This window comes from Anguilla anguilla, chromosome 16 (genome assembly GCF_013347855.1).
Source record: "Anguilla anguilla isolate fAngAng1 chromosome 16, fAngAng1.pri, whole genome shotgun sequence".
In the NCBI taxonomy this organism is placed as follows: Eukaryota; Metazoa; Chordata; class Actinopteri; order Anguilliformes; family Anguillidae; genus Anguilla; species Anguilla anguilla.
Genome location: NC_049216.1, coordinates 7,552,187 through 7,570,657, shown reverse-complemented (window position 1 = coordinate 7,570,657; position 18,471 = coordinate 7,552,187). Strand labels below are relative to the sequence as shown.

At 39.6% G+C, this 18,471-nt stretch overlaps 2 protein-coding genes across 2 annotated transcripts; both read left to right on the top strand.

Annotated features, from left to right (window-relative positions):
- The first annotated feature begins 1,242 nt into the window (after nt 1-1,242).
- Nucleotides 1,243-9,101, top strand: LOC118215516 (guanylyl cyclase-activating protein 2-like). The gene is made up of 4 exons (XM_035396410.1): nt 1,243-1,588; nt 2,837-2,986; nt 3,744-3,834; nt 7,894-9,101. Exons 1-4 carry the CDS (start codon nt 1,394-1,396, stop codon nt 8,013-8,015), a joined length of 558 nt encoding a protein of 185 aa, XP_035252301.1. The 5' UTR covers nt 1,243-1,393; the 3' UTR covers nt 8,016-9,101.
- Nucleotides 9,102-10,257: 1,156 nt separating this feature from the next.
- LOC118215497 (guanylyl cyclase-activating protein 2-like) lies at nt 10,258-14,932 on the top strand. The gene is made up of 4 exons (XM_035396367.1): nt 10,258-10,685; nt 10,947-11,096; nt 11,826-11,931; nt 14,105-14,932. The coding sequence occupies exons 1-4, from the start codon at nt 10,485-10,487 to the stop codon at nt 14,239-14,241; spliced, it is 594 nt and encodes a 197-aa protein (XP_035252258.1). The 5' UTR covers nt 10,258-10,484; the 3' UTR covers nt 14,242-14,932.
- Nucleotides 14,933-18,471: the final 3,539 nt, after the last annotated feature.

Genomic DNA, 18,471 nt, shown 5'->3' with positions numbered 1-18,471 from the left:
GAAAAGTATTGAAAGAAATGAAACGCTGCAGCACAAAAACACACAATCGCACACACAAACACACACACAAACTGGAGCAAATTTATAACCCGAGGGTTATAGCATTCAGTGTGTCTTCCTTTACATCTCTGCAGCGTTTCACCTCAAATACCACTCTACTTGCTCGATTAAAAAGCATTGGATTCATATAATCACCCAACACACTGACTTCATTTGTCTATATTATCTTAACCAGCACATGTAACAGGCTTATTGTGAGCATGTAAGGAGGGATTAGATTGGTCGGCCACAGCAAAAATAGACTTGAGGGAGGGGACTTCCAGAAAAAACACACCAAGAGTCACTGCGGGGGCAGAGGTGGCGTAAGCACTGTGCATTTGTTTGGGGCCTCAGCCATCCCTGGGCCACTCAGTTCAACTGTAGGCGCCATAGCCACATTCCAGTTTGGGGCCACAAGATCATTCATCTTTAGGGCCTTCAAAACCGTATGGGCCCCGCTCTGCTGCGGGGCAGGGCACACGAGAATGATTCCGGAGCAGGAAGCTGCAGTAGGAGCAATTATTCTGAAAGACTTTATACACATAATCGCACTTAAACCCGCTGGGCTGTAACTGCTGTGTTGTGTTCAGAGTCACATGGTTCACTGGGCCACCCTGCATGGGGACCAGGGATGGGAGGGAAATGCGTAAAATTGGATGGAAGGGAGTGAGGAGAGGGGAAGAGAGAGAAAGAGTGTGTGGAAAGAAAAAAGGGATTAGTGGAGAACTTGCGTGAGGACACTTTAAGTGTCTTTTTGGATGGTGCTAATTACAGGAAGGCCTATGTGAGATTTCAGATGTTAAAAATGAAAAGCATACACACTCATTTGCCTCCACTCGGTGGAGGAAAAGAATCATAAAAAGATGAATCCACAAAGATGCTAAGAGTGCAGGGAGAAAACTGAACAGACAGAGAGAGGTGGGAAGCCATGTAGGCTACTATAGTCTATAGGAGTCCCCTTTAAAGTACAAATGTTCACAATACGGCGGTGCAAGCGGGTTAAAATCTAGAGCACAACATTGCACTTATTTTTATCCTGGCTACAAAACCTGAAAATGTTTTATCCCCTCGTCATTTGAAGATGTGACCGCAGGGTCAAGAGTTCGCCACAGCGAGGAATTATTTCTGCGCCGAACTGTGATCCGAGGTCAGCGGATTAGACACCACGATTCTAAAAATATCGCGTTGTCCGTTCTAGTACAATACGGTTCACTATTAGTGAGCCAGTACACTTCGCTGCGTGGAGCCGGAGCAGTGAGGAAGATGCTACGCGGTGGCGTTTTACAAATGCGTCGTTTTAAAGAAAAATGCGGGGAATTCGTTGTGTTTGCGCCAGAAAGAATGTGAAACGACTATGGGGCAATCCGAAAGCGGCGAACAAGAGGTGGACATGTCACAAATTCAAGAACTGTATGCGACTTTCATGCAAGTATGCCCCAGCGGCACTTTACATTTGCATGAGTTCAGGAAAATCTTTGGGATACAAAGTACGTCAGAAGAGGAATCGTTGTACATTGAGACGATATTCCGTTCATTTGATACCAACAGGGTATGTTTCTCAATGTTTTGAGTTTTACCAGTGTGATTGTAGGTTATAATTCATCTTAAACTGTACCAATTAACTAACTGCAAATGATGCTTGAAAATGGAGTTCCAAGTTCACATTTTATAAGCAGGAATGTGACTTACCGTATTAATACCCAATTGATTTTCAAATGTAAACAGGTTTACGACTCTCGTGTGGTCAGTCGTATCATAGCCTATAAACAACTATGGGACTATTTTCGCATGAACTTGGTGGTGTTCAACTAAGAAGTTCACAAAATCGAATTAATACACGTCTTAGCACATCACAAAGTACATTCGCCTTCATGCGCTTTAACGAAATGTCTGTCATGGTTCTGTTCCATGTTACGCTGAATTATACAAATCACAGGGATGAATATTAACGCATCTGTTCGCAGGACTACCTTTGAAACGGGGTGGCAGGTAAAGCATCCGCCAAGCTACGGCTTGGCAGGGCATACCCCATTCCTATAGCCATTTTACAGTCTCTGACCCTACAGCACCGAGAGATTAACATTTTAATAGGCTACAACTCAGCCAGAACATCCTGTAGGCTACGGGGTCGAGATTGGGGTGCGGCGCGAGAGCATGGATTTGAGTGAAGTGTGAGCACTCAAGCAAGTTAGTTAGGCTACGTAGTAACTGCTGCTACATAGTAAAATTACATTACATTTACATTACATGTATTTGGCTGACGCTTTTATCCAGAGCGACGTATAATAAGTGCAGGTCATTGGAACAAGTAGGCTACAGGTCCGATGAGGTACAATACTCATTTTGTAACCGTTGTTCATAGCCATGAACACATTAAGTCCAATTCACACAGTAAACATTACTCTCCGACCTTATCTATGGTAAGTCAAACTAGGATGCACGACAAGTTACAACATCAAGTACAGTATACGTGCTGGATGGCACTACATGTAACATGAAAGTGGCACAGGAGGATGTGTGGCATAGGTCATAAAAATGATCCCAGTTTGGGAGCGCTTCGCAGAGTGGTGATAGTCCAGGTATAGTCTGAAGAGATAAAAGCAGCACTCTTTGCGAGTGAACCGCGCGCGTAATGGGTCAGACCTCCTCATGTAGCCCTATTGGTTGTAGGCTATTGATTTAACTGGCACAAAAATAGGCATCTCTTGCGTGGTGAGAACACCGTATTAGAAGTCAGCCTATTGCTCACGGAAAAAAGTATGTGATCATTGTTTTGCATGTCAATGCACACCTGCAGGACAACGCGATAGACTTCATGGAGTACGTGGCTGCGCTGCACCTTGTACTACGGGGGAAACTGGAGGACCGACTACGGTGGTCTTTTAAAGTCTACGACAGAGACGGGAATGGACGGTTAGACCGGAGTGAAGTAAAGCACATTATACGGGTACGTGAGGAAGACATTTGGTTTAAGCGTGACGTACAATTAAATAGGCTTGGCTCGCCTTTTTGTTTTCAAGTTAAAAATCACAAAAGGAAGACATTAATTCCGAAGTACTTACAGACCAGGCCCTGGAGCACTTTCATAGAGTGTTCCTCTACAGCAGTGGTACTCAACCCTGTTCCTGTAGGTTTTGCACTCTAACCATAAGAAAGCACACCTCATCGAAATACGTTTTATTTTGTTGAGCTGCTAATTAGTAGAGTCAGGTGTGCCAAATGAAATGAAAACACTACACGATTGAACAGGGTTGGTTACCACTGCTCTAAAGCTTTTTATAAATCAGTTATAATAATGTTTATACATATATTAAGTTAATAGATTGATCTGGAAAAATAAAAATTGACCCCTGTTATTAACATGTATATATCGGTAGGTGCTTAAAATGAATCTTAAGAGTTCCCTGGATAAATGTAAAATGTTTCTGAAAATGAATCAGTATGACAGTGCCCCTGTTGCTGCCAGTATATGCAACTTTCCATTAAGTTTATATATTACCATATTAGTCATCTCTACATCCTCACAATCATTTACTTGCTCAATTTTAAGTACATTTTTGTTTATGAATACTATATTTTCTTTCTCAGTTATCTTAAATTATTAACTATGTGAAATGAATATATTCTTGAAGTACTTCAATTTAATTAAGCAATGTCTAGAAATATACCAACTGAAAATGTCCTCTTCTTTCTTGCATTTCCAGATCATTTATAAAATAAAGCAGACAGACACCAACATGACTCCAGCTGAAGTTTGCGACAGAATCTTTGAACTTGTCGACAAAAATAAGGATGGTGGGTTTCCAATTAAAGTTTTTACAGCATGTTTAGATTGTATGACAGCATTCTCTAATGGAAAACATACTTAAGCTGCCAATACAAGTGCTCTTAAACACATGGTGTAACTCTACCATGGTCCATCTATCCATCTAATGGACAGTATCTGTCATTCTGATCTAGCGTTATTGCACTAGGTTGGTAATATGATGCAGGGTTAGGTTGCTCTTAGGGATTTTTTAAGACTGTGCAATCAAATATATTTTTTTCTACTTAGAGCCAAAGAAAATAAATACCTTGATATTGAAACTTATTTAATTCAGTTTAGATTTTTTTTTAAATTTTAAATCTTGAATACTGAGAAATTCTTATAGTGTCATATAGTGTAATATAATTTAGTATGGTCATTTGGCGGCCATGTTGCTTGAATAAGCATTTACATTTTACAATACAATTGAATTTTAATTAGCTGCCCACAAAACACACATACCTTTGATTGGTTAATCAACAGTGCACACGTTTAGTGTGCACTGTTTAGTAATCAAAATTCTGTTATACACTTTATTTAAAAATAAATATTACTTATAATTACAAATCCGTAAAAAAGTAAATATTCATGTTTTGGCTAACTGCACACTTTAAATAAAAAGTCACTGCACATGGCCTTTATGCACTATGTGCATGCTAGGTGTGTGTTGATTTTAAGGGTCATGGGAGATTAACGCCAAATGGATCGTATGCTCAAACAAACACCAGTATGGTAGTCTTTCAGTGAATTGTCAGGACAAGTGAGACGCTTAACAGTTCATCGCAACACACTTTCACAAAGGCAGGCATTCATAAAGCGAATGAATATTTTCTCCCCTTAAATACTAAAACCCTACAGCGTTTCTTATAATGTCACCCACCAGCTCCACTCCTTTCATGTTTCATCTGAAGATCTCAGTGTCACCTAGCAACAGCAGTCACATGACATCAATGTATTTGGCTCCAGTGGTTATAGTGGATTATTATTTTTAACTTCAAATCAGCCTTTATTATTGCTCAGTGTTTTACAGTGGACATTTTTACTGAGAGAATTATTTAAATCCAAAAAGCGCCAATTTAGCCAGTTTGTTAAAAACTGGAAAATGTTCTCTGACCCCTTAAAAGGCAATCAAGATGCATAACAGAATAGCACAATAACCACAAACATATTGGAGAAAAATAGGCCAGCACACTTAATGGTGACAGGGTGGTTCAGGTCATGTAGATACAATATATGACCAAATGTATCTGATCACCCCTTGGCCTGGGGCTGTTTTTCATGGTTTAGTTTAGGCCCCCTTAGTTCCATTGAAGGCAAATCTTAATGCTACAGTATACAATGACATTCTAGACAATTCTGTGCTTCCCCAACAGTTTGGGGAAGGCCCTTATTTATCCTATTTCAGCATGACAATGCCCCTGGGCACACAGCGAAGTCCATACAATAAAGTGTTTTTTTTTTTAGAACGGTGTGGGAGAACTTGACCAGCCAGGCCTAATCGCCCAATCAGTGCCCAATCTCACTAATGCTCTTCTGGCTGAATGGCAGCAAATCCTTGTAGCAATGCTCCAACAACTAGCATAAAGCCTTCCCAGAAGAGTGCAGCAAAGGATGGACCAACTCCATATCAATGCCCGTAAATTTTGGATGAGATGTTGGATGTCAGGTGTCCGCATACTTTTGGCCATGTAGTGTGCCAGTTCTACATGACATTTGCAAGAATGCTGCATATGCAAGCTGGTAGGGAGCTGTCTGTTTTGACACATTTTTAATGCAGCAGACCCATGAAGACATAGCAAATTAGTGGTAGTGATTTGCTTTTGCCTCATGGACAGAAACAGCATGTAATTAATAGTGTCATACAAGAAACTAAGAAATTGTACAAACTGATCTGATTTAATTATCTGATATATGCTGGCTTATTAAAACTATTTTTAACATATATTTTAAATATGGTATTTGAGTTGGAAATTTAGTTCTCATTACAACACCTATTTGTGCTACCGCAAATAGCTTGGTCCTCCAAACAGGGAATCATGTGGCTGCGACTCAGTTTATAAAGCATGCAGACATGGTGAAGAGGTTTAGTTTTTTGTTCGACCAAACATTTCAATGGGCAAGGCGCATGATCTAAGCGACTTTGACCGCGGTATGATTGCTGGTGCCAGACGTGGTGGTTCCAGCATTTCAGAAACAGCTGCTCTCCTGGGATTTTCACACTCTACAGGCTTTAGAGTTTACAGAGGATGGTGCGATAAACAGTTCTGTGACTGAAAGCGCCTTGTTAATGACAGAGGTCACAGTGGAATGGGCGGACTTGTTCAAGCAAACATAATAAAGGCCATAAACGCTCAAACAACAGCAGTTTACAACAGTGGTGTGCAGCAGGATACTGTGCCATTCTCCTCTCCTATCAGCTAAGAACAGGAAAAACTGGACGCTGGAAGACTGGCAAAACACCTCCTGGTCTGAAAAATCTCGATTTCTGCTGCAACATGCAGAGGGCAGGGTCAGAATTTAGCCTAAACAGCATGAACCCATGGATCCATCCTGCCTTGTGTCAATCATGCAGGCTACTGGCAGGTGTGTAAAGGTGTGGGGAAGGTTTTCTTAGCCCACATTTTGCCCCTAAGCACCGTTTCTGACTGTGCGTTGCGTTTATGACCACAGTCTACCCTTTTTCAAATGGATACTAACAGCAGGATAATGTGCCATGTCACAAAGCACACATCTCAGGCAGGTTTCCACAAATATGACAGTGGCTCCAGTTAACTCCAATGGACTGCACAGTTCAGATCTCTATTCAATAGAGCACCTTTGGAATGTGGTGGAACTGGAGGTCATGAATGTGTGTCTGAAATATCTGCCAGAACTGCGTGATTCTATCAAGTCAGCATGGACCATCATCCCTAAGGAATGGTTCCAGCACCTGGTTCCAGCAAAAGGGGGATCTACCCGATACTAGAAAAGCATACCTAATAAAGTGGCTGGTGAGTGTATGTGGTTAGAATGTTCTTAATTAACATTCTAATGCTGGTATAATGGCCAGTTCAGATCAATGATGTGCAACGAGACTGGATGCAACTTGCAAAATTCCAAGACGTCTGATTGTGAACGTTCTAAAACTGCACTTGGCGATTTGACAGGGTGGGTCTTTTGAGACCCCAGGCAATGGCTTCAGACGCTCTGCAACTAACCAGTTCACACCTCTGCAATTTTCACTGCAACATTCTAAAACCGTTTCGTCTCATTGCGAATCTTTGATCTGAACTGGGCTTAACTTCTGGTGATTGGAATCAATGGAGTTGTAGAACACTGACTTAGAATTTTACATTACATTACAGGCATTTAGCAGACACTCTTATCCAGAGTGGCTTACACAACTTCTTACATAACATTTGAAAAAGCCTACTCTTCAAAGGGTTAATATTGTTTCAGTTTAATGTGCCTTCTGTCTTTTTGTACCTTCTACTTCTGTGATGTTTATTTTGTATTGTCATGGTGGAACTGTTAATTGATCAGGACAGGAGTGTTTTAATTAAATGACACTTGTGAGGCCTTTCATTTCCAGTAGATGGCACTGTGTCAGTACTGAGAAAGACTGTCAACAGATTGCGGATTAGCGATGGTGATTTCATGCCTTGTGACATGCCTGCTGCACTTTCTGTGGGATGACATTCTTCGTTCTCTATGGCTTTGACACGGCGGCCATTTTGTGGAATGAAAACTGTGACCCTTGTGTCAAAATAAAGTCCCCAAAGATTTGAAAGATTGATAGAAGATTGTACAGTGTCAAGCAGTGACATACAGTGTATCAGCCATATTTCCAGTTTCCCTATTATTACATTACAGTTAGAGAATAATCCTGTTTATTTGTGCTATGAATGCTAAGTGATATCAATATGCTTTACAGTGTAACTTATTTTGGCTCCAGGCTGTGTAGAAATAGATATAGAAATCTTCTTTATTCATTGTTTCACTCTAATACAATGAAACTGTGTTTTAACGCATGATGGAATATTTTGTCACACTTTTTCTCTTTTTTCCAGGTCAGATTTCATTGTCTGAGTTCATGGAGGGTGCCCAGAAAGACCAGTGGCTCATGGACCTGCTCAAACTGGATGTGAATGCCAGCGGCTGGTTCATAAAAAACTGGAAAAAGAAATCATGAACCTCAAAAAATGCTGCTCTCAATTTAAAAGATTTTTTACAGCCCCTCATGTGGTGACTCCCTGAGGGAGACTTGTGAAGGATGCTTTGGCAAGGGGCTCGGCAGAGCTTCCATGCTGGAATTGGCTGATCCTTCCTGGAGTACAGGCCTCTCTGTGTGGTGACGGGTTTTTCCATACCATAAGTGTGTGGGTGTGGCTTGGAGGAATTGTGGGTAAACAGAATACTGATGTGATTTTGACAATAGAATGTCTTGCCAGCAGTACGTGTCACTACTCAGTCACTACTGAATAGTCAAATATTTTGTGTATGGTAAGAGGATCCCTGATACAACTTAATCATGATCTAATAATATTATGTACATTTTATAATGTTGATTTTATTTTATGTTTTTGTTTTCATTGATAAGGCGGACATTTTAGAATATATTTTTGATACGTATCATTATTTGTTTATTTATTGTATTTATTTTCAGTGTCGCACAGCATTTGGGCACGACGAATAACAACCAGATGAAAATGGGCAAAAGAAAATTGGAACTTTTTGCCAAATTGAGCCTTTTTACCAAGAAACTTTAAAGACCTTTTGCTCACTACAGCATGTCGGAAATGATTTTAAATATTCTTTAACGAAGAAGAAAAATGCTAATGGATGCCTTGTATGGGGACCAGAAAGGATAGCTTGTTTGTGATTCATTTGAAGAGTTTGAACAACTCAACGATCCACAGTTAGTGCTGAGTGACAAACATGTCAGTAGTGAACTGCCAGTTGCGATGAGTAGTTTCAAGCTGAGCATTTTTTTAAATATTCAAAACCTGTAAATTCTGTTACAGTAATGAATTCATTTTGCTAACATATTAGAATTATTCAGTTTGGCCAGAAATGTTAAATGATGAGTTTTTGTATTGTCACTGCTGAAAAGTAGAATAATGGTTTCATTAAGCATACAGGCGATTCATTTTTAGCAGTGGAAGCCTTAAGGGCTGTCTACTGTAATGGCAGAATTCACACACATAGTAACTGTGGACATGCCACAGACTTGCACACTGCTTGTGATTTCATGACTCTATGGATATTATTTATGTTCTGTGTCTGTAGCATTGTATGAGTATAAATATTTGATTGAATTTGCTTGTCCCTTGTCATTTCTTTTGTCGATTCTGTCTGTTTGTGTGTTATATAAACAAAGGCTCAAAAATAGATGGGAAATCCAAATAATGTATTATTGTGACTATAATTTTGTACTGTAGGCGATTGTTTCTAAGAGCTAACAGATTGGTGTATGATGCATGTCTTGTAATACTGAAATTCAATTTAGTATGGAAATCAGGACACTTATTCTCAATATTCTCATTATTCTCAATAATTTATTGTGTTGCCATCCATGACCTGAAATCACCTCACTGCCTGGATTAGTGGCATTTCTTTATGCAGTGCGGTAAGTTCCATGTTGGTCCTGTTCATGAAAATATAGTTAAATCTTCTTAGCTGTAAACCGCATGTTTACTTCCACTAGCTCACAGCAGATTATCCGCTTGGTGTTCCTGGTGACCCCTCCCACTCAGTCGACTTCCGCTCCTCCTGGCCTAGGCCAGTATTAGCATAGACATATATATATATGTCTATGAGTATTAGGCCATGTAGGACAAATAGGGCAGTGATTCCTTCTAGTGCCTGGTCACCCACCAACTGAACACTACAGTGACACAATCATAAGATATTCACTGGAACTAATGTAAAATCAACGGCTAATACTATCATTCCTGCATTTTGAAGGGAGGTGGGGCGGAGGGGTGGGGTCACCATCCAACTACTTAACACAGTAATGACACAAGCACAACATTAATTACAGCTCATGGAACATTACCAGACATCCTTTCTGTTCTTAACATGATGTGATGATAGGCCTACACTCAAAAAACGAATGGTTGCATTTCATAAAATTATAGACAGTGGTTGCACACAATATCATTGGCTATAGACCTCCAACTGATTAAGTAGCCTACATTGTAGGCCTATTATGTAAATCCAAGCATTAATTTTTGAGTGTAAGCCTACGTATACAATGAAATATTAATACGATTCGTTATTATTATTATTATTATTATTATTATTTCAGTTTTAGGCCTACCGTAGCCAACAATCGAAAACATCTAAAACGTGGACTGCACTCCGTGGAATCGGTCCCTTTAATAAAAGGCAAAGGTCAGTTGTTGGATTAGGACTGGATGACTGAACTGAACTCGAAATTGGATTTGTGTTCGCTGGCTAAGAATAACGTTCACCATGAACGATTACTGCAGCGAAGAGCTGCAAGCTAAGGCGATTGTCCGGGTCGTGGTCGCACAGCTTTCTTCAGGAAAGTCTCGAAAACATCCAGTTTTACTCGAATTTTGAGCTTACTCGAATCAAAGCATCTTTATTCTCCCGATGCTGTTCACCAAGAATACCGCCGCCACCCGGTGAAACAATGGGGCAGACGCAAAGCGATGCGGACGAACAGGTGGAAATGTCTCAGATTCAAGAGCTGTACAAGAAATTTGCGAGCGAATGCCCCAGTGGAAATTTGCATTTGCACGAATTCAAAAAAATCTTTGGAGTCACTAGCGAGTCGTCAGCAGAGGAATGTGCATATATGGAAAACTTGTTCCGTTCATTTGACGCTAATAAGGTAATGTATTGCTCATTGAAAACGTTTATTTGGGTCAGCATTAGAATTGTATAACTATTAAACAGAAAACTAGTCTAGTCAATAGTAGCCTATTTAAGAGTTATGCGGCACGTGTCCTGAGTAAACTACATTCGGGACAGTTTTATAGTGTGAGTATAGCACCACAACTGTTTGCGAAGGATGATTTAGAATATCGTCTGTACATGTACATGTACAAGGTTTCGACCAAATGTAACGATACCAAGTCAACGTATTTTCTAGGACAATACTATAGACTTCCTGGAATATGTGGCAGCAGTGCACCTTGTTCTACGGGGGAAACTTGAAGATAAGCTGAAGTGGACGTTCAAGGTCTACGACAGAGATGGGAATGGACGTCTTGACAAACGCGAAGTGAGAAATATTATCAGGGTAAGCCAGAAACATTAATGCTTCATTTGTGAATGGCTTTATTGCCGTTCACTGTAGAGATATTTTTGTTGTGGTTTATAATGATTTTCAACGCATCAACAAAGGTATAAACTACCATGAATGAAATGAATACCTTGTGTCAACTTTGTCCTTAGGGTTCAGTGGCCACCTGCCTATTCGAATTAGTACATTATATTTGTACATTGATTGACCGTTCATCTTTTCAACACATAGGCTTAAGTAAATGCAGAGAACGCCATTCTGCCTTTCTTATGTGTTACAAAAGAATCATAAGCATAATTGCTTCTTTGAAAGCCTACCCTGGCTTTGCAGGCTAAAGCCAATTTACTTCAGGGGTCAAAAGTTTCTTGGATTGAACAGCTCATCCGTACCCAGACGGGGTAGGGATTTCAGATACAGTTACCACATTTCGGGATGAAATACTTATAGCAAGGTATTTCCTTGTTATGGAAATAGCCCTATATTCAGTTTCTGCTATGGTTAAATTAACCGTTGGATTCCCTTTTGTTTTTTTAAAGAGAGAAACTAAACAAATGTATTGTACATCAACCAGCTTCAGAGGCTGTTCGTGATACAATAGCCTCAGGAATGTGAGTGGCTAGTAAAATATTGTAAGACATTGAGTGACATATTCAGAACAATGGGCCTCCATCAGTAGATGCTACAGAATAAACTGCCATTTATTTTGCTGTTTTATCTGCTTTCCAGATTATTTGCGAAATTAAGAAGCAAAATGGTGAAGCTGAAAGTGAACCTCTCTCACCTGACCAAATATGCAACAGAATATTCGATCACCTTGATGTAAATAAAGACGGTGGGTGATTTTGATGTAACATCTTGTGAATGTTCATGCTGTGCTTGTACTATACTGTGTACTATGCTATGTGCTGCTATTTAGTGTTACACTGCTACTTATGAAGGCGTTGTACAAAGAAAATGTCACCAAATCACCTGGTCTATTTGATTAACAAGTTTTTGAATAAACATGTACAGTTGTGCATAAATGCATAGATACGTATAGCACATACACTGTGTGATCCTATAGGTAGAACTTGAAATGCTTCCCTTTCTGAGAAGAGTATTAGTAAGATTGCTGAGCTTGGAGCAGGTATTGCAGCTATAGTTTTTTAATGGCTGGACCAAGATCAGGAATTATATATGTGTGTGTGTGTGTGTGTGTGTGTGTGTGCAGTGTTCACTATTATAGAACAGTTGTGTTTCAGCAAACATGCTTTTTCATGTGTTTCATGGAAAATGCTGAGCACAAATTGCTCCACCAGTTGGGCAGGGTGAAAGTTTGACATATTTCACCAGGCACAATTTTTCTTTCATAACACGTTGCCCTCATGGAATTAGAAAAAGCAGAAAATATGTTGAAGTTAATATTTTAAGATACTGCACGCCTTCACAATATATGGGCAAATCTATAAATTATTACAGCTTTCTGCCTTCGAAGTATACTACTGTGCAATATGTTTTTCGCAATATTTTCACATATGTTGCAGTATTTCTCCTTTTCGATGGTGTTTAGGGTAAGGTGAAAGGTATTTATCTAGGCAAGCACAATGTAATGTGTTAGTGATACACTGATAAGTTGGTGAGGGTCTAATCAATGTCCTAGTTCATACAGAAGGAAAATTCTTTGGGTAGTACTTCCCTGGGTAGAATTTCATTCATAAGGGTTATATAAATCATTCATAAGTGCTACATAGCATCTTCATAAGAAGTACACAAATGTTTTTGTCAGCTGCAGATGGGCACATGGTGCTTTCTGCAGTGGTTGCATAGCACCCAATATTCTTAGTTGTGGTTATGTACATGAGCATTTGTGAATGTTTACGCTGTGTTCATAAAGGGGTTTTGTACTGTTTGTACAAAACCCCTTTATGATTAACTAGTGAAGCTAGTATGAAGCTGTTGTGCAAAAAAAAATGTGTTACCAAATAACAGCAAGTCGTTGTATATATGTAAATGCATAGATATATACACATATGGTCTATGTGGTTCTATAAGGCAGCTTATTGAAAATGGCTCATTCATTCTGGAGATCAATTAAATATCCCTTGCATTTTTGTTTGGAATGAAAACCACCACACAGTACATCCCCAGGACAGAATTTGTGAATTCTATTTATTTAAAAAATGTTAATTCATACCTACATTCTGTGAATCCTTAGATTAACTGTGTATATTTCTGTTTTGCTGTTGATTGGACCATGCACATAGCAGTTTTCATAAATTGTATGCCATGTTATTTGATATTGTATAAATAAATGGCTACAAATGTCCTTGAAATTATGTGCAGTTAAATAATTTTTAAAAATATAATGAAATCATCTTAATAGATTTAAGTGAGCCATTCGTTGACTGGCATTAATAATATTCTTGTGTTGATTAAATGTTGTGATGCTTCTGTTAAACTTATTCAGCCGGCTGATTGGCTTATCCGGTGAGGGCACTGCTCTAGTGTGCGAATGGGCCCCAACAAATCTGTATCGAATACGGACAAATCCAGTGCCAGCCACGGCCAGCAGCTCTGCAGGGCGATGCATAATTGACTCTATTATCACCCAGGGTGGGAGGGATGTAGTTAGTGGAGACAACCTTGTCTCATTACCCACCAGCAAACCCTTCTGGTCTGTCGGGTCATCCTTTGACTCTGTCTGTGCAAGCTCAACTTGGGAACCACAGAATAAAAATAAGTTGGTTGGTGACATCACATGTTTTGGAGGAGAGGGTATACTTGTCTTCACAGTCCCAAATTGAAGTTGCAGAGATGCTGAGTTGAGGATGGGCCTAGGAATAACAGTCGGACATTAATAATTGAGAGAAAAAAAGGGGCAGATCCATAAAAAAAATGGAAACTGTAAAAACTCCTCCTTTCATGCTGAAAGCCAAAATGCACCTCTGTATTGGCATAGAGATTGCTCATGTCTAGGTAATTGGGTATTGTGATTTAAATGACATATCTGCTGTCTGTTTCTTTAGGTCAGATTTCACTCGAGGAGTTTTTGGAGGGAGCGCAGAAGGATTCATGGGTTTTAGATCACCTTACACTGGATTTGAAACCGTGTGAGTGGTTTATAGAAATGCAAAAAAAGAACTGTAAAAAAAAACAGCCCTGAAGAAAACTTGGAAAGCAAGGCAAAGCAATAGACATGTTAACCTCAGTAAATGAACTTACAGCTCTTCAATTTCACTTTGTGAAGACAGTATAATTTCAAGGCTGGCCAGAAGACAACACTATCAACACTTTTTAACAAATGGAAAATAAATCTTGGCCATGAACACAGAAAAAGTCTGAGGGAAAAACTATATAAATGTTTTTACACAAAGCCATGAAGTAAGGAAGAGAGGAATCCATCCCAACGGTGTTGTGTTGATTCTTGGACACAAGCGATCTGGCTTATGTTTGCAGAAGACCAGGAATCCCTGCTCTGTAACCAGCTAACTCGAAAAGTTTCCGGAACACTCGAGGAAGATTCCAATTTGGTTGCGACGTACCATTATGATGGCAATGTTCCCCAAGCCCCTCAAATTAATTTCTTGCTTGCATAACATAACTGAAAACTGAACTGTTCTGTGGATATTGCTGTGAAGGAAACTGGCAAAAGTTAATGTGAGCCATCCTGGATAGGACCATGTGTTAAGATATTGTGTACTAAAATAGCCCTCATCCTCAATGAGGGCAAACAATTGGGTAACGTTACATTACACTTATTTAGGAGACGCTCTTATCCAGAGTGACTTACACAACCTTTTACATAGCATTTTACATTGTATCCATTTTATACAGCTGGATATATACTGAAGCAGTGCAGGTTAAGTACCTTGCTCAAGGGTCCAACGGCAGTGTCCTACCCAGGAATCAAACCTATGACTTTTCGGTTACAAGCCGAAACATAGTTCCTGCAAGCATAGTTCCTTACCCACTATGCTACACTGCCCTCATAACATTTATAACCATATGTTTATATATACTTCAGATTATAATGTCTAATGGGAGGGTTAAATGCCTGTCTGTCTTTATGTAACAAAGAGAATCATTGTCTTGTAAGTGCTGAAAACATGCTTCAATCCACCTGTGCTTACTGGCCATACATGTTCCAAATTCTTTCTTCAATGTGTAGTTCTGTCCTACAACACGGAGGTCAATAGAGACTTTCTGAAACCACTTGTCAAGCAGACAACTTGCAGTACCTAAATCATCTCAATCAGTAATTCATTCCCCACGGGGATGTCCAGCCTTACCAAAGAAGGACTGGTGTATTGTTCCAGCTTTAGAATTCAACTAATGAACTAACTATGGTCTTCAGTTAAGACCTATAAAATTTGAATCACATGATTTAACGCTGAGTTGAACTTTCTGTTTAGACTGGGCATTCCTGGTTTCGAGACTGGAACCAATGAGCTTTTCAGTTTGTCCTTAATTGTATAACTGGTGGTGTCTTTCATCGACCGTTCGCCACTGATTACTTCAGTTAGAGTGCCTACAGGGGTGCCTTTAAGATAAGAACTGAAGAATGGGTCATGTTCCAGAAAAAGTAATGGCCTTTTGGGTACAAATATGGCAGACCTTGAAGTATTAATGAAAAGAGAACTTGCAAACTAAGTTGAATGCCTATATAGCAGCTAACATAACATAACATAACATAACATAATGTAAGACGAGAACAGGCCATTCAGCCCAACACTGCTCGTCTATTCCTACCACTAAACTGCACTTAATGCTTAGTTTACCTAAAAGCTAGATAGTATCTAACACTGTATCACGCTGGGCCTTGAATACCCCCGGTGTTTCTGCTTCCACTACGTGTCCATTACATTTACATTACATTTTAGGCATTTGGCAGACGCTCTTATCCAGAGCGACGTACAACAAAGTGTATAACCATAACCAGGAACAAGTATGTCGAAACCCCTAGAGAGAAGTACCGTTCCAAGTGCAGGGAACAACTGCATAGTTCAACTTGGACCCTGAAGGTTAAACTGATTAACACTAACACAAAGGAGAACAGCAACAACACAGTCTATTTAAAAATACAAGCAGTAATTAAGACAATTGCATTAACTAAGTCACCTGCAAAACAGCTACCTAGTTACAACCCTAAGCTTAGTCAATTAAGAGATTACAGGGAGGTAGGGAGGGATGGGGAGAAGTGCAGCCTGAAGAGGTGAGTCTTCAGTCGTCGTTTGAAGTGGGTCAGTGTCTCAGCTGTTCTGACCTCCACGGGGAGGTCATTCCACCATCGTGGGGCCAGAACAGACAGGAGACGTGTTCGGGAAGGGCAGGTGTGAAGAGGGGGTGGTGCCAGGCGTCCTGAGGTAGCGGAACAGAGGGGTCTGGCTGGCATGTAGGGTTTGAAGATCTTGTGGAGGTATGCTGGGGCTGATCCCTTGACTGCCTGGTATGCTAGGACCAATGTTTTAAATTTGATGCAAGCTATAACAGGCAGCCAGTGGAGGGTAGTGAGCAGGGGAGTGACGTGAGAGTGTCTGGGGAGGTTGAAGACCAGACGAGCTGCTGCATTCTGAATGAGTTGCAGGGGTCTGATGGCAGATGCCGGTAGTCCAGCCAGAAGAGAGTTAATCAGAGGTCAATCAGCTAGTTCTCACATTTATCTGTTATTTCAGACTAGTTCATTACAACTTGGTACAACTTGGTGTGGTATGGACTGAACAATGTTGGCTACTATAAAATAAATCATTTAAATGTATGCTTCATTGTTGTCTGTGTCAGATTCTGTGTAAATATTATTTTCACGGATAAGGAACATAAGAACACGTAATGACAAAATGGTTGTCGCTGTACAAACTAGAGAGTGTCTGGAGCCTGGACTTCAAAGCATCTACTACATGACCTGGCAAGCTATTGTACACATTGCAGATAACTCTGTAATTAAATACTACCTGATATTTGTGTCGAATTTAACTTTTTCTGATTTCCACCTATTTTGCCTTGTTCTACTGACAGAGTTCAACCTGAAAAATAGATTAGACTTCACCTTGTTAATCATTTGTATGAATTTTAAAACCTCAGTCAGATTCCTGTAATTTCATTTTAGTTAGTAAACTTGATTAGATGAAGTCCCTTAAGTATTTTCTTAAAACCTTTATATTCAATTCCAGGAGCCAACTTCCTAGGGGTCTTCTTTATCTTTCAGGGTAGTGTGATGATGCCCATATCTGCTCACAGTACTCTAAAGTGTGATTTGAAAATGACATTGTACATCAATACAACTTCCTTTGATTTGTGCTCTTAACCTTCTGCTATATCACAGCATCCTGTCAATGTTGTTTTTTTTTTTTTTTACTACAACAGCACAATGCCTAGACTCTGTTTTTTAGAAGTACTGCTTCCATTCTTTTCATAAATACTGCCCATTACGGTAGGAGAACTGTCTAACATAACTAAATATTATTTCTGAGTGTTTATCATCATTTTGTCCCCGATTTTTTTTTATTTTTTTTAACATTTCTTTATGTCCTTTTTAAACAATTCTTTACTGATCTGACATATCTTCTTGATGTCTCGCTGTGCATGTCTCCCCTCCCATGTGGATGTGGTTGTGGACACACAATCAAGTACAACTGTGTGAAACAAAATGCTTGTATTGGGAAATGTGAAGCAATTTTATGGCTTTGATGGAGAGTCTTGAGCAACTTATCACTTGCTAGTTCAGCAGTTACATTCCAGATAACATAGGAGACCTATACATGAACGTTTCACATAAAGAGAATAAAAAATACAACATAGCTACTGTAATTCATATAATTTTTATTTATGCATTTACCTCACTCATTTTAATGTCTACTATTCACACACATCTCCTGAACCAAACTGCTCACTGGAGTGTGGGTATATAACATGTAACAATTGAGCACCAAACAGGAAAGAAAACCATGTTTCACACAATAAAATCAATTTTGGACACAAGGACAGATCCATTTATAAAGTAAGTTACCGTCTACCATATAATATATTATGTCATACAGGGTGTAGTAATGTCCACTTTGTTACTAATAAAGACGATGAATTGATTTTCAGTTGAAGTCATAAAATATTCCACATGGGCAGAGATGTTTCGTTCGCCAGTGTTACATCAGCCTTGACCGGAAACTACAACGAATGGATGATGCCAGACTTAAAATGTATAACCAGACGTAGAAAATCCACAGGACCGAAAGTAGAAGTCATGTTTCTTCCAACTCAGCCAGCTGATTTCACTCATTAGTTCTACCTCCTGGCTGAAGAATTGTGCTAATTAGCCAATCCAGGCGATCGGAACAAAATACTGGGGAGGACATCTAATTTCTGAACCTGATTTTTCACCTCTGTTTATAACATCAGATGA

What these genes read in the sequence shown, in the direction of transcription:
- LOC118215516 (XM_035396410.1), top strand. Translation starts at nt 1,394, where the DNA reads ATGGGGCAATCCGAAAGCGGCGAACAAGAGGTGGACATGTCACAAATT. An exon ending in GTTCATTTGATACCAACAGG is followed by an intron (nt 1,589 to 2,836) that starts GTATGTTTCTCA and finishes GCACACCTGCAG; the next exon opens with GACAACGCGATAGACTTCAT. An exon ending in AAGTAAAGCACATTATACGG is followed by an intron (nt 2,987 to 3,743) that starts GTACGTGAGGAA and finishes TTGCATTTCCAG; the next exon opens with ATCATTTATAAAATAAAGCA.
- LOC118215497 (XM_035396367.1), top strand. Translation starts at nt 10,485, where the DNA reads ATGGGGCAGACGCAAAGCGATGCGGACGAACAGGTGGAAATGTCTCAG. An exon ending in GTTCATTTGACGCTAATAAG is followed by an intron (nt 10,686 to 10,946) that starts GTAATGTATTGC and finishes CGTATTTTCTAG; the next exon opens with GACAATACTATAGACTTCCT. An exon ending in CCTTGATGTAAATAAAGACG is followed by an intron (nt 11,932 to 14,104) that starts GTGGGTGATTTT and finishes CTGTTTCTTTAG; the next exon opens with GTCAGATTTCACTCGAGGAG.